At 39.3% G+C, this 13997-nt stretch overlaps 1 protein-coding gene across 1 annotated transcript; it reads left to right on the forward strand.

Annotated features, from left to right (window-relative positions):
- The first annotated feature begins 273 nt into the window (after positions 1-273).
- On the forward strand, positions 274-10082 carry LOC124859383 (indoleamine 2,3-dioxygenase 2-like). Its single transcript, XM_047352136.1, has 10 exons — positions 274-443; positions 1820-1915; positions 2063-2182; positions 2800-2918; positions 4485-4499; positions 4600-4699; positions 8766-8883; positions 8991-9042; positions 9280-9428; positions 9599-10082. The coding sequence occupies exons 1-10, from the start codon at positions 354-356 to the stop codon at positions 9967-9969; spliced, it is 1230 nt and encodes a 409-aa protein (XP_047208092.1). The 5' UTR covers positions 274-353; the 3' UTR covers positions 9970-10082.
- The last annotated feature ends 3915 nt before the right edge of the window (positions 10083-13997 follow it).

The following is a 13997-nucleotide window of genomic DNA, read 5'->3' on the forward strand; positions in this document are numbered from 1 at the left end:
ACCCATCACAAATACATGTGATGCATTTTTTTTTAGTAAATGCTTTCAATCTAAACATTTTCTGCTATTTCACAGTAATTGCTGTTCTTCAATCAGCTACTGTGAAATGGGAACGTATTCTGCTGACATCACAAAACGGAGTTTCTGCTTTTTGCTCTGTAAACTCCTGACATTACTGCACAAGAAATCTGATTGGCTCTTTGCGGTAGAGAGAGTGTGATAAAAAGGGATGTGACAAAGGTAGTGGAAGCAAGCTCAGAGCAACTTTAACAATTGATATCTTTGAGTCACACTCACAGAGGGACTTTTTTTTTTAAAGCCAACCTACTTCAGTGGAGTACTCGGTAGAGCATATGGAGACAAACTACAGAGAAACACTGCAGGTGGACTTTGATGCATTTGATATATCTGAAGAGCTCGGATTTATTCTTGAAGAGCCACTGGTAAGATTTCTTGTCATCTTTTCTTATTGAAATGATATTCAGCAAATGCTCTAAGAATAACAATATTAGCAACCGTTAAGAAGCAGGGCTATTTTTATAAAATATTTAGCCCAAATTTTCCTTCTGGCACCTCAGTCTAAGGGTTTGGTCAGCAGCACATGTAATTCCTGCAGCCTGAAACAGATAAGTTTGCCTGTTCTTGTGAAATGTTAAAGAAGGGTATTGATCTGATGGAAGCCTGTTGCTTCTAGCCTCTATTGAACCTTTCACATGACTGGGTCCGGCCAGTAATGCACAAAAATTTGCTCATTTTAATCAAACTGTCCAATTTGAACATTTTTGTTTCTACCCTGAAGTTACAGTGGTCATAAAAGTACTCATGCTCTTTTAACTTTTTTAAGTTACAACCACAAACTTCAGTGTCTGGATTTTATAAAAAAAGAAACAACACCAAGTAGTGCATGATTGTGAAAGGAAAGGAATACATGTGTTTTTAAATTTCTACATTGAAAAATCTCAACTAATGTTGGATGAATTTCTATTTCCCTTTACTCTGATACCTCTGAACAAAATGCAGTGCAGCCAAATGTCATATGGTGTTGTCACATGTTGCGAAGCACCTGAACATAGTACCAGAGACAAAACGGAATGGTATAGATCAAAGTATATTCATGTGTTGGAATGGCCCAGTCAAAGCCCAGGCCTAAATCCAGAACCCGTGGCACGACTTGAACGTTTAAGGTCATTGAGACTGTCTATGCAATTAGACTAAGTTTAAGCTATCTTGCAAAGAGGAATTGGTGATAAATTCCATCTAGAGACATACCACAAAAGATTTGCAGCTGTGACTGCAGCACAAAATCTTTACTCTGGAGGGCTAAATATATGTGTACATCACACTTTTCAGATTTCTTTCACCTTCTGTTTCACAATTGTGTTGATCTATTACTCAAAATCTCAATAAAATAATATAAATTGTAAAAAAGTGGTAAGGGTATTAATATTTGTAAAAGGCACTGTACTGAAGATAGTTAAAATGACTGATTAATGATTTTAACTCTCTTTCTTTTACTTAAATTAAACTAATGTCCTTTCCTTTCCTAAAGACTAAGTAAAAGCATATCATTAGATTATAGAGTTGTATGTACTGGACATCCCCCTGTCTCTTAGTTGGTTGATTTCCTGCTTAAAAATGTATGTTTTTTACTTCTATTAATCTGTTTTCTGTCTGTGACTGATAGCACCAATCATTCCTTGACAAGCAGGTCAGACACCATGGCGAGCATGAACTGATGATATAGCTAATCTACATGAACATCCAGTCACAAACAAAAAGAAATCAATGAGCAACTCATTTTATTCTTATCATCTTTCAGACTCACCTACCAGATTATTATCAGGTGTGGTTGGACTTGGCAAATAACCTGACACATTTGATTGAGTCACGTAAACTCCGAGATCTTGTTCATAAGGTAAGAGTGAGGAAAGCTGTTTTAATTAGAGTTACGAGGTTTCCAAAAGACTGATTCTTTTGTAAAATATAAGCCTTAAAAATAAATAAATACAGTGTTTACTGTTGCAAATGAGTAGTTATACCTTTAAATCTGATCTGCATTCAGATGCCGGTTTTAAGTCCCCATCTTTTAAGTAACCACCGAGAGCTCAGGCTGGCCCACCTTGCCCTGGGGTTCATCAGTATGGGATATGTATGGCAGGAGGGACAACATGAGCCTGCGCAGGTAAAGCCCCACTGCACTCAAGAAAAATAGTGGAAATGCTATAGTTCCTTTACTGGTGCCATGAGAGGTTGAAAAATGGCTAACAGCCATACATTTATGTCCCAGCTAAAATTTCTGCGTGGGCTATTAAGGGGATTGCTTTAAAGTCAAAATGCTAAATTCTGTGACAATGTTAACATTTAGACTGTTTGTGACTTACAGTGCACATTATTGTATAGGTGTGTTTTCTTGAACGCATGCTATGTTATTTTAACTTCTCAAAAAGCCAAAAATTTATTATTTGTACAAAGTGAAAGCAGAACAGTTGACTTGAGGATTTCTTCACAAAGGAGATCAAGAGGATGAAGAAGTGAAACAATCTTTGAAGATAAATGTCAAATTTTGTTTATGCATTGTGGTTAAATATGTAATATTTTGGTAAAAGTGAAAACTTAAACTAGGTCATAGTGAGAAAAAAAATCACAGGGGTCATCAGGGTCAGATTCGTTGTGCTTCTTGGATATCTTTGTATAGATTGGTTGTGATTCAACTAAAAGGAACTACTGAGGATCCTCAGACAAATGCAGTTTTGTAAGTTAGCCTTTTGACTGAAGTTTAGTATAATCATTGTTTGGCAGATTCTCCCCAAAGCCCTGGCCTGGCCATACTGGCTAATATCACGCAGGCTTGGCCTTCCACCCATCCTGACCTATGCAGATTCAGTTTTAGCCAACTGGAAATTAAAGGATCCCACAGGGTGAGTAATATCTTTTTTACATGTTTAACCACAAATTTGTACTCTTAGAAAATGTATTGTAATTATCAGGGATGTCCCAACTAGGAATTTTTGCAGAATGATAAAACATCGGTATTACACTTACATCACCAACCAGTGATGTATCAGGTACAGCATTTTTTCCAATTCTTTCTATTCCTTCTTTCCTTGACAGCAATACACACATGCAAGCTTGAGTGACGTTCCATACTCAGTCCAAAGAATTAGATATAATGTCAGATTACCATTTGCAGCGAAATGAGATTCAACTTTTTTAGGGGACATTTTAAACAAGAATTAACAGTGTGTTTAAGGGAATTTGTGACTAGTCTTCCAAAACCACATTTGTGAGGTCAGACAAGAACTAGCGCAAGTTTTTCCACACCGAACTTGTTGATCATGCCTTTATGACCCTTGCTTTGCACAGCTGTGCGGTCATGTTAGAAAGGGAATGTGCCATCCCTAAACTATAAAAAATATCAGAAAACAGTCCAAGATGTCTTGGCATGGTGCAGCATAAAGAGTTTATTTCACTAGAACTAAGGGTTTAAGCCCAACCCTGAAAACAGCCACACTCTGGACCAAACTTCACACTTTACACAATCCAGTCAAACAAGTGCTGTTGTCCTGACAGCTGCCTACCCCAGACACGTCTATTAGATCATTGTTGTTTGCAGTCACTTCCACTTTGTTATGATACCGCTAACAGCTGAATATATATGGTGAAGAAATTTTGTGACTGGACATACAGTATTTCACAGGTAAGCATACTAAAATGGTCCCGCGCTGGAATCTATTGAGCCCCTGAGAGCGACTTATTCTTTCTCAAATGTGTCTGGGTGCTGGATTTTATGCACCTTTGGCTGTTGTAATGGTTAAAACACATTAATTCAATTATTTAAATGAGTAACCCAATACTTTTGTAAATACAGTGTTGGATTTTGTTCCAGCTGGTGTTTCTGCACGCCCCCCTTAATGTGTTGCTTCAGCACAGGTTTTATCAGTTAAGAAAGCTACCATAATGTTCTGACAATGTGTTATCTAAAATGCACACAATGTGTGTTATCATGTTTAATCTCTGTTTTGTTATTACTTGACAATTCAGCCAGGAAATTATTTTCAATATGGTTTCAGTTTATTCTGGTGTAGAACAAACTTATAGAAAAGGTTGTTCTCCTGCTTCAGAAACAGCGTCCTTTGTTTTGAATTACGTAAAACATAATAAATTGCATATCTCTCACCTACAGCGACAACTGTCTGTGGATGTCTGAGCATATCAGGCATAGCTGGTCACATGACACATATGTTAGGAAGTTTAGCCTTTCTTTCTTTTTCCTTTTCTCTCTTTCTCTGAATGTCCTTGTAAATGATGAAAAAGCCAAAGCAGGGAACCCAGATTTGAGCAGAAAAATAACGTGCAATAACTATAATTTTGTGTTTGTAAGAGGCAGTACTTGGGACCATGTTGGGACATCCCTAATAACATTTTGCACAACAGAAAAAGTCCACCTGAAAAAATGTTTCAATGACCTTTCACTTTTGTTTTAGGGATATGGAAATTGGGTAAGTCTAACAATTTTCATGCTTTTATGTTGCACTTGTGATTTTCATTTGCTGATCATTTCATATGATATTTTGAGTCAATATTATTTTTTTAAAACAGGAACATGGACTTGATTTTTTCCTTTCCTGGAGGGGAGAGTTGCAAAGGATTTTTTTTGGTGTCATTGCTGGTGGAGATGGCTGCCAGTTCAGGATTAAAGGTCAGTGTTTTCCTGTCAGTCTTCCTTTTTTCCTTTATGAATTTATAGAAACGTAGCCTGACCCATCTGCAGTTGAAACCAGATATTTCCATACACCATTTAAAAGAAAGCTTAAATTATTTCTCATTGTTTGATATTAAATCAGACTAAATGTTGCCTTCTTTAAGTTAGTTATGATTATCAGAATTATTTCTATTTGCTTCAGCCAGAAGTTGAAATAATTTTTACTTTTCTAGCGTTCTTTAAATTCAGAATTCAACATACATTTCTTTACTATTTGGCAGCATCTGATTTTAAGCTGAATGATTGGTTCGAACCTTTGGGGTATCCTTCCATAAGCCCTTTTACAATTGTTTACTGGACTTTTGTTCCATTCTACTTGACAGAACTGGTGTAACTGAGGTCCATACACACAACAGTGTTTTCTGTGGAAAATGGAACAGTTTAGTTGCGTTTCTACTGTTTGTTTACACAACAAAATTGTGCCACTTTTTGAAAATGGCACAATTTGAGAACAATTTGAAAATGTCCTGGTTGTTGTCGAGTAGATGGGGAAACTCTTTCTTATGGGGAGGCCCTGGCTCATGCGCAGTATGACTAAAATCAGTCAAAATCAATGAGCATGCGCACAACATAATGGCTGCCATTAAAACCCACAGAAGACAAAGATATCAACAATAACAATGGCTGACATTTGAATCGAATGATGATTTTGCAACAAAGTGCTCCTTTTTTCTCCCATTTTATTAGAGTGGAGAACCATCGAAAGATGGTTCTCCACTCTAATTCCTGCTTCTCTAAGCAGGATGTAGAGCATACCGCCTACTCGGCTGTGGTGGGGGAATTGCATCATCTTCACTTCTCTACTGTTGCCCTGTGAATAGGGCCAGGTTTGTAGATTATTTTGATTTGCTCACACACACCTTTTTAGCCCTGTCAGCCCTTCTTCTATAGAATTGAGATCAGGGCTTTGTGATGGCCACTTCAAGACCTTGTGGTCCTTATGCCACATTGTTGCTAATTTGCTGTCATGCTTGGAGTCATTGTCTATTGGAACAGCCGTTTCTGCTCAAGGTTTAACTTCCTGGCTAATGTTCTTCCTGGTCAATTTTTCTACATGATGGTTCTTTTCTCCTGACGTGCACTAGTCTCATTTTCAGCAAAGCACCCACACATAATGATGTTGCCAAGCCCATACTTTTAATGTTAGAATGGTATTCTGACTTCCCCTATTTTCCTCTAAATGTAGAGCCAGATCTTATGGCCACACACTTTAATGTTAGCTTGTAGTAGACCACAGAAAATGTCTCCGAAACTAAAAGTCTTTGTCCGTAATTTCGGCTTTTTATTTCACTTTTGGTGTAATGGCTTCTTCCTCACTGAATGGCATTTCAGCTCAAGTCAGCATAAGACTTGCTTCACTGTAGATAATGACACCCTCTTACTAGCTTCAGCCAGCATCTTTACAAGGTCCTTTGTCTTTTTCTGGGGTTGAAACACAATCTCTTCCATTTATGTTGTTTCATTTCTTTTATTTTCCCGTGATGTCACAAACAGTTGCAGTAGATTTGAGGTCTTGAATCAAAATGTTATGATTTACTTGATATAGGACCTCAGAATGCAGACGAGCAGGCAGCGTGATGGTGAGTGAAAAAAAGGTTTAATAACAAAAACTCACACTCAGGAGGCAGGAACAAAACAAACGGGCAGGCAAGACAGGCATGGCATGATCAAAAAAACAAGACTTGGTTTGAGAACTAGACATGAGCATGAGAGATGTTTCTGCAACCAGGAGGCCCCTAGGACAACAGGAAGTTCAGGTGAATTTATGATCATGAAGGTTACATTCTCTTGATGATTACCTCCAACTGTTAAGGTAATTTCCTCCATCCTGAGGTGTGAATTGTTCATGCTGTGACCATCCAATGCTAGCACTTTACGTGTGTCAGCTGACGGAATGAGCTTTATGTTGTTCTTAATGGCGAATGCTTCATCCATGAATTCAGTGTCTGCTCCTGAATCAATAAACACGGCCCCCTGGAAAGACATGGAAGAGGTTTGAAAATGAGCAGGAAACAAGAAGGAGGAGGCAGTTAGCTGACTTCGGCTCAGTAGAAAACTCCCTTCCTCTGCTGAGCCTGTCCTTTTTAATGGACACCTGAGTGCTAAATGTCCCTTCTCTGCACAATAAAAACAGAGCTTGGATCTTCTCCGACAATCCTTCTCTTCAGGGGTAATCTTGGTTCTGCCCAATTGCATGGGCTCACAATCCTCATTTTCCTCAGTGAGAGGTGACTGACTCCTTCTCTCATGCCAAAGTGCAGGACCCTGAGTTAATGTGGAGCGACCCTCCTCATGTCGCTTCCACCTCCCTCTCTCTGCCAGCCGAATGTCAATGCGAGCAGCCAGGTCCTCGAGTTGTTTCAAGGAAGAGGGGTAGTCACGGGTTGCTAACTCATCCTTGATGTCTGCGTTTAGTCCTTGCATAAATGCATCCATCTGTGCTGCCTCATTCCAACGGCTATCTGCGGCCAACAAATGAAAGTCAATTATATAAGATGAGACAGACTGATCACCCTGTTTGAGGGACAGTAAGCCTCTTGCGGCTTCACGACTTGAAAGAACAGGGTTAAAAACTCGAATGAGTTCCTTGGAAAAAGTTTCATAGAAGGTACAAGATGCAGACCTGTTCTGCCATTCAGCAGTCCCCCACTGCTTCGCCCTTCCTGCCAGCAGAGATATAACAAAAGCCACCTTAGAACGTTCAGTGGGAAAGGATGATGGCTGAAGCTCAAAATGAATTTCACACTGAGTTAGGAAAGCTCGACACTGGTCTGGGTCTCCCCTGAACATCTCAGGCGGAGATAGGCGTGGCTCCCTTTGTGACGGTGGCGGCTCGGAGACAAGATTGCCAGAACGTAATGTGGAAAATATTTCCTCCATGCTGGATCTCAACCGGAAAAAGGTCTCATCAATGTGAGTGCGCCTCTGCTGTGCTGGCGATGGATCCATTTTTTGGCCAGATTTTTCTGCTACGGATCAGAAAAAGGCAGACCCAAGATTTAGCCAGACACAGTACTGAAAGTTTAAAAGGTTTATTCAGCCACAGGAAAACGTCACACAGGTAACACTCCTCACAGCTTCCAGGAATCACTGCTTTTGTCTTGAGTAGAACTTTGAAACCCAGAGGGGAAACCTCAGTGGGCGGCAGGCAGTGATCTCCACAGCACAGGTAAGAAGTGACTCCAGGCTGAATAATCCAATGGCTAGGCTGGCTCAATAATCCGAGGACAGAAACAGGGTCAACGATCGGAACAAGAGGCGTCAGGCAAGGGGCAGGCAGAGGCATAAACCAGATGCAGGAAACAGGGTCAAAACCAGAATCCAAACAGTCCGACAGGGAGCAGGCAGAGAGGCATAAATCCAAAAAGCAAGGCAAGGTCAAGAACAATGATCAGACAGACAGGAACGCTAGATATCTACTCACACGAATGGCTTTCGAAAATCTGGCACCGTCTGCTTGTCAGAGTCAGTATATATCAGGGAAGACACAGGTGTATGGCATGCCACAGATTGCACTGCACAGCAGCAGCCACCAGGTGCATTTCATCTGCTGATTGCAGCCAGGGAGACAGGGTAGAACAGACGTGCCAGAATCATAACACAAAATACATCCACAGGTATATCTCAATGTAATTTAATTCAAATGTTGTAAAATGGCAACAGAAGCTTTTAAAGCCATGATGTCATCATCTGGGCTTTTCCAAATGGTTTCAAGGCATACTAATTTTATTGTACGGAACCCTCTGACTTTAAAAAAAGAACAAAAAAATGTTTTTTCAGAAATAGAAATGATTTTGAAAATCTATATTGACCTAAAAGAGGTCAGGTTAATTTAATGTCTTAATAATTTAATACAGAACAAAAGGTTGTTTTTTGTATGCAGTGTATTTAAAATCTGGTTTCAATTTTATCTTTTCCTTTTCTTTTTATCTTCCATTGCAGTGTCTGTGTTGTTTTCTCCTGTAACATACCAGCTAATTTCTAAACTTTCAACTTTAACCAGGGGGCCCTGGAGGTGATGCACGCCATAAAAATCTCAGACCTAATTGGTATACAGAAAGGTCTAATCAAAGTAACACAGTCTTTGAAGAAGATGAAGGAAACCTTCCAACTCATGCACAGTAATTTACAGTTAAAGCTACCTCAGTATGAATAAAAAAAAATATGCCTTTTATGAAGGCGGCAAAATTGAGGCTAATTAAAAAGATTTGATTTGTGCTCGATCCAGGTCAAGTGGAGCCAAACGCATTTCATGGAACATTTAGAATTTTTGTCTCAGGGTAAGTTTTGAAACTGTTCCAATGTCCTAAATACTCAAGTTATTAATGATTTTTCATTTTTTCTCATCTGGTACAGATCTCTTAAGATATTGCCTTTTAATTCAGTTCTGCAGATGTGCTCATTTCAGTTGCTTCACTGTCTTTAAATAGAAAAAGAACTCCTCTAATTCCACATTGAATAAGCTGGATCTTGACATCTTGACAGCACACTTTTCAATAAACGTTAATACTTTTTAGTTGGCGAGATAACCCCATGCTTCCAAGAGGGCTGCTGTATGAAGGCGTTAGCAATGACCCAATTTTGCTGTCAGGTGGAAGTGCAGCTCAGAGCTCAGCCATTCAATGCTTTGATGCTTTGCTATGCATCCAACATGAGGGTGAGACAGGTAAAGATGCATTTCCATCCACTTTTAACCTGCTTAGATGCCTTTCATGAATCAATATTGCCTTTTGTGTAGTCAGTTGATCTCCCAGGTGAGGAATGGCTCCAAGAGAGGCTGTTATTTTCATTCTTTCTGTTTCCTCTCTGTTGTTTTCATTGATTCGTCCTATCTAGGAGCCTTCCTGACACGCATGAGAGATTACATGCCCCCTGCCCACCGTCACCTGATTGAAACTCTGTCTGTCTGTCCATCGCTACGAGATTTTATTACGACTTGCTCCAGCTCTGACCTCTGCCAGGGCTACAACTCCTGCGTCTCTGCGCTGGTGGATTTACGGAGCTATCACCTCAATACTGTGGCCAAGTATGTCATTGTGCCTGGTAACCGTGCCAGATCCATGGGCTGCCCTCTCAGTGGGGTGGGTACTGCCCTCAACACCACTGGAACTGGTGGCTCGAATCTCATGGTTTTCCTCAAGAGTGTTCGTAACACCACCCAGAAAGCACTGATCTTAGAAAAGCCCACAACATCAAGAGAAACATAAGTAAATTATTTATATTGTACTGTGTTGTGCAGACAATGCTAAAATATTTTTATAAACTGTATTTATGAAATGTTGACTAAAAATGTGTATTTACAATTACAGGTCCTTCTCAAAATATTAGCATATTGTGATAAAGTTCATTATTTTCCATAATGTCATGATGAAAATTTAACATTCATATATTTTAGATTCATTGCACACTAACTGAAATATTTCAGGTCTTGTATTGTCTTAATACGGATGATTTTGGCATACAGCTCATGAAAACCCAAAATTCCTATCTCACAAAATTAGCATATCATTAAAAGGGTCTCTAAATGAGCTATGAACCTAATCATCTGAATCAATGAGTTAACTCTAAACACCTGCAAAAGATTCCTGAGGCCTTTAAAACTCCCAGCCTGGTTCATCACTCAAAACCCCAATCATGGGTAAGACTGCCGACCTGACTGCTGTCCAGAAGGCCACTATTGACACCCTCAAGCAAGAGGGTAAGACACAGAAAGAAATTTCTGAACGAATAGACTGTTCCCAGAGTGCTGTATCAAGGCACCTCAGTGGGAAGTCTGTGGGAAGGAAAAAGTGTGGCAGAAAACGCTGCACAACGAGAAGAGGTGACCGGACCCTGAGGAAGATTGTGGAGAAGGGCCAATTCCAGACCTTGGGGGACCTGCGGAAGCAGTGGACTGAGTCTGGAGTAGAAACATCCAGAGCCACCGTGCACAGGCATGTGCAGGAAATGGGCTACAGGTGCCGCATTCCCCAGACCTGGGCTACAGAGAAGCAGCACTGGACTGTTGCTCAGTGGTCCAAAGTACTTTTTTCGGATGAAAGCAAATTCTGCATGTCATTCAGAAATCAAGGTGCCAGAGTCTGGAGGAAGACTGGGGAGAAGGAAATGCCAAAATGCCAGAAGTCCAGTGTCAAGTACCCACAGTCAGTGATGGTCTGGGGTGCCGTGTCAGCTGCTGGTGTTGGTCCACTGTGTTTTATCAAGGGCAGGGTCAATGCAGCTAGCTATCAGGAGATTTTGGAGCACTTCATGCTTCCATCTGCTGAAATGTTTTATGGAGATGAAGATTTCATTTTTCAGCAGGACCTGGCACCTGCTCACAGTGCCAAAACCACTGGTAAATGGTTTACTGACCATGGTATCACTGTGCTCAATTGGCCTGCCAACTCTCCTGACCTGAACCCCATAGAGAATCTGTGGGATATTGTGAAGAGAACGTTGAGAGACTCAAGAACCAACACTCTGGATGAGCTAAAGGCCGCTATCGAAGCATCCTGGGCCTCCATAAGACCTCAGCAGTGCCACAGGCTGATTGCCTCCATGCCACGCCGCATTGAAGCAGTCATTTCTGCAAAAGGATTCCCGACCAAGTATTGAGTGCATAACTGTACATGATTATTTGAAGGTTGACGTTTTTTGTATTAAAAACACTTTTCTTTTATTGGTCGGATGAAATATGCTAATTTTGTGAGATAGGAATTTTGGGTTTTCATGAGCTGTATGCCAAAATCATCCGTATTAAGACAATAAAAGACCTGAAATATTTCAGTTAGTGTGCAATGAATCTAAAATATATGAATGTTAAATTTTCCTCATGACATTATGGAAAATAATGAACTTTATCACAATATGCTAATATTTTGAGAAGGACCTGTATTTGCAGGAATTTTCAAATATGACAGTTGTATTTGTCAATTCTTGCCTCAGTAAACTCATCATGCGCTGCAATGCAGTAGGAGTTTTTGAGCGTTAGAATAAACTGTATTAACTGTGAGGTTCTAGAAGAGGAACTGAACAGATGAACTTCTCATTTAGCAACCGTAAGCCTGACAGACAGTTAGGTTACATCATGTCATCACTGTTTGTGCTTGACTTTAGCTGCTGCTATGTTTTTCAAGCTAATCCACTCCAACAGACATAATATAAACCTCAGAAACAGAGAGACTCATGGATTACATACTATTTTGAAAGCAAATTTCCCCTAACTCTTCTAAATAAATTTAACAGCCTTTCTCTGTGTTCTGTAGTTAAATTATATTTATGATCAAGTGATGTGACAGAACAGACATTCAAGGAGTAAAATGTTGCTGTTGCAATTTATTTTATTCTTGTGTTTTAACAAATCTATCAGACTCACATGTTTCTTCCCCCTTCAGATTCATTGATATCATGGGGTAGGTTTTTATGTACAGTAGCTCTCAAAATCTGTCTCTTACAAATCTGTCTTAAAATACCAAGGTTTTACGATACAAAAAAGAGACCATGATAAATCATTTCAAAGCTTTTTCTACCTTATGTGATGTGTATCTTGCAAGTTTAAAGGCCTCAGTTCCATCTGAAAAAAAGTAACCGCAGAGCATGACACTGCCACCACCAGTAAGGTTTTATTTTTGGGATGTGCTGTGTTCCTTTGTGTCAAGCATTGTGGATTTATGGCCCAAAAGTTTTTTTTTTTCCATCAGACCACAAGACTTAGGGGGATTTTAGCCAGGCCTGGATGTTTTCCTCAGTAGAAAGGAACTCTGTTTTGCAACCCAGCCAGAAAATATAAAAGACTGTTGAACATAAGTACTTGTCATAAATTCCTGTACTTCATGTACTGCTGCTGTCGGCCTCTTTGTGGCTTCCCTGACCACTATCAGTCTTATCTTTTTATTTTATTTAGTCGAAATGGCCAGTTTTTGTGAGGTCTTATATTGTGTAATGTTAATGGTTAATGCCCTTACTGTGTCACACTGTACACGTAATGCCGTGAATGTTTTTGTAACCTTCTGCTGACTGATACTTTTTAACATTATTTTAAAACCTTTGTAAACTCTCAAACTATAACTTTTACTAAAGTACGCAAATGAACAACTTTTCAGCAAAGTTGTACTAGGACTGTTGGTTTTGGCAAATCACATGACGGTTGTCGTGGCAGGGGTGAGATTATGGAGGGAGAACATTTCCACAAAGTATTTATTTAAGAGTTTACCTATTTAACAAGGTTGAGTTTTTTTATTTTTCACATTTGTTCCTCTAATAAATGTTTTTCACTTAATTATATAGGATAATTGTAACATTAAAATGTTTGCTGTGGATTTTTGAAGACAGATTTTGAAATTATTATGATAATTAATGGTTCCCTTACCTGTAGTTGATAGATATTATTGTAAGGCTGTTGAAAAAGTTATTCAATCCTCTGAATGATGGAGGCTAGCGAGGTAGAAAAACTCATGCATCAATCTGTCTCATAAGTCCGTGGGGATCATTGTCAAACAACTATCAGGCAGGGAAAGCACACGAAATACAAAATACAAAAGTTCTCAGTAGAACTTGAATGTGCTGATGAGTCGCAGCAGATTTGGAGGATTAATACAGCGGGCAGAATCATGAAACAATGGTCTCAGTTTGAGTTATTTTAAAGTGCTAAATAAGATGGTGTGCATCTGATTAGGTGTTAGCTTTCAACCAGTCCAAGGACCTATGTACTTTTCCAACAACCTTATGGTTATATGACATCTTTCTAAGGGAACTATTACCGATAATAACTTCACAGAACATTCACAGAAAAGTGGAACTAACCTTTTTCAAGATGGACCAAGTTTCAATAATCAAGTCATAATTTTTTACATCACAAAAACAAAGCATTAGAAAACAGGTGTGCAGAATTTTAATAGCTACTGCTGATAATGTATTTTGTGACTCATAAATTTGTACTTAATTTTTTGTTTGAAAGTCCCTGTTAGATATAGACAACACTGCATACAATGATAAAATGTCTGTACTGCATTAGGAAGAAAGTGAAATGGTGAAAGAACCAACAATTTTAAAAGAGCAAAGAGTGAAAGTTGGAAAATGAAAGAAGACAATGTTAAAATAAAAGCTAAAGCAATATCCTGAGGAGAATGAAAGAGAGATACAGCAGTCGTGATAAGGGCGACGAATAGATGCTGGATGGGGTCACTCAGTTTGATGGACTGGAACTGCTGCTCCCCTCCAATACTTGAAGGTTGTGTCTCTTCTCTCTATTGAA

This window comes from Girardinichthys multiradiatus, chromosome 22 (genome assembly GCF_021462225.1).
Source record: "Girardinichthys multiradiatus isolate DD_20200921_A chromosome 22, DD_fGirMul_XY1, whole genome shotgun sequence".
Taxonomy (NCBI): domain Eukaryota; kingdom Metazoa; phylum Chordata; class Actinopteri; order Cyprinodontiformes; family Goodeidae; genus Girardinichthys; species Girardinichthys multiradiatus.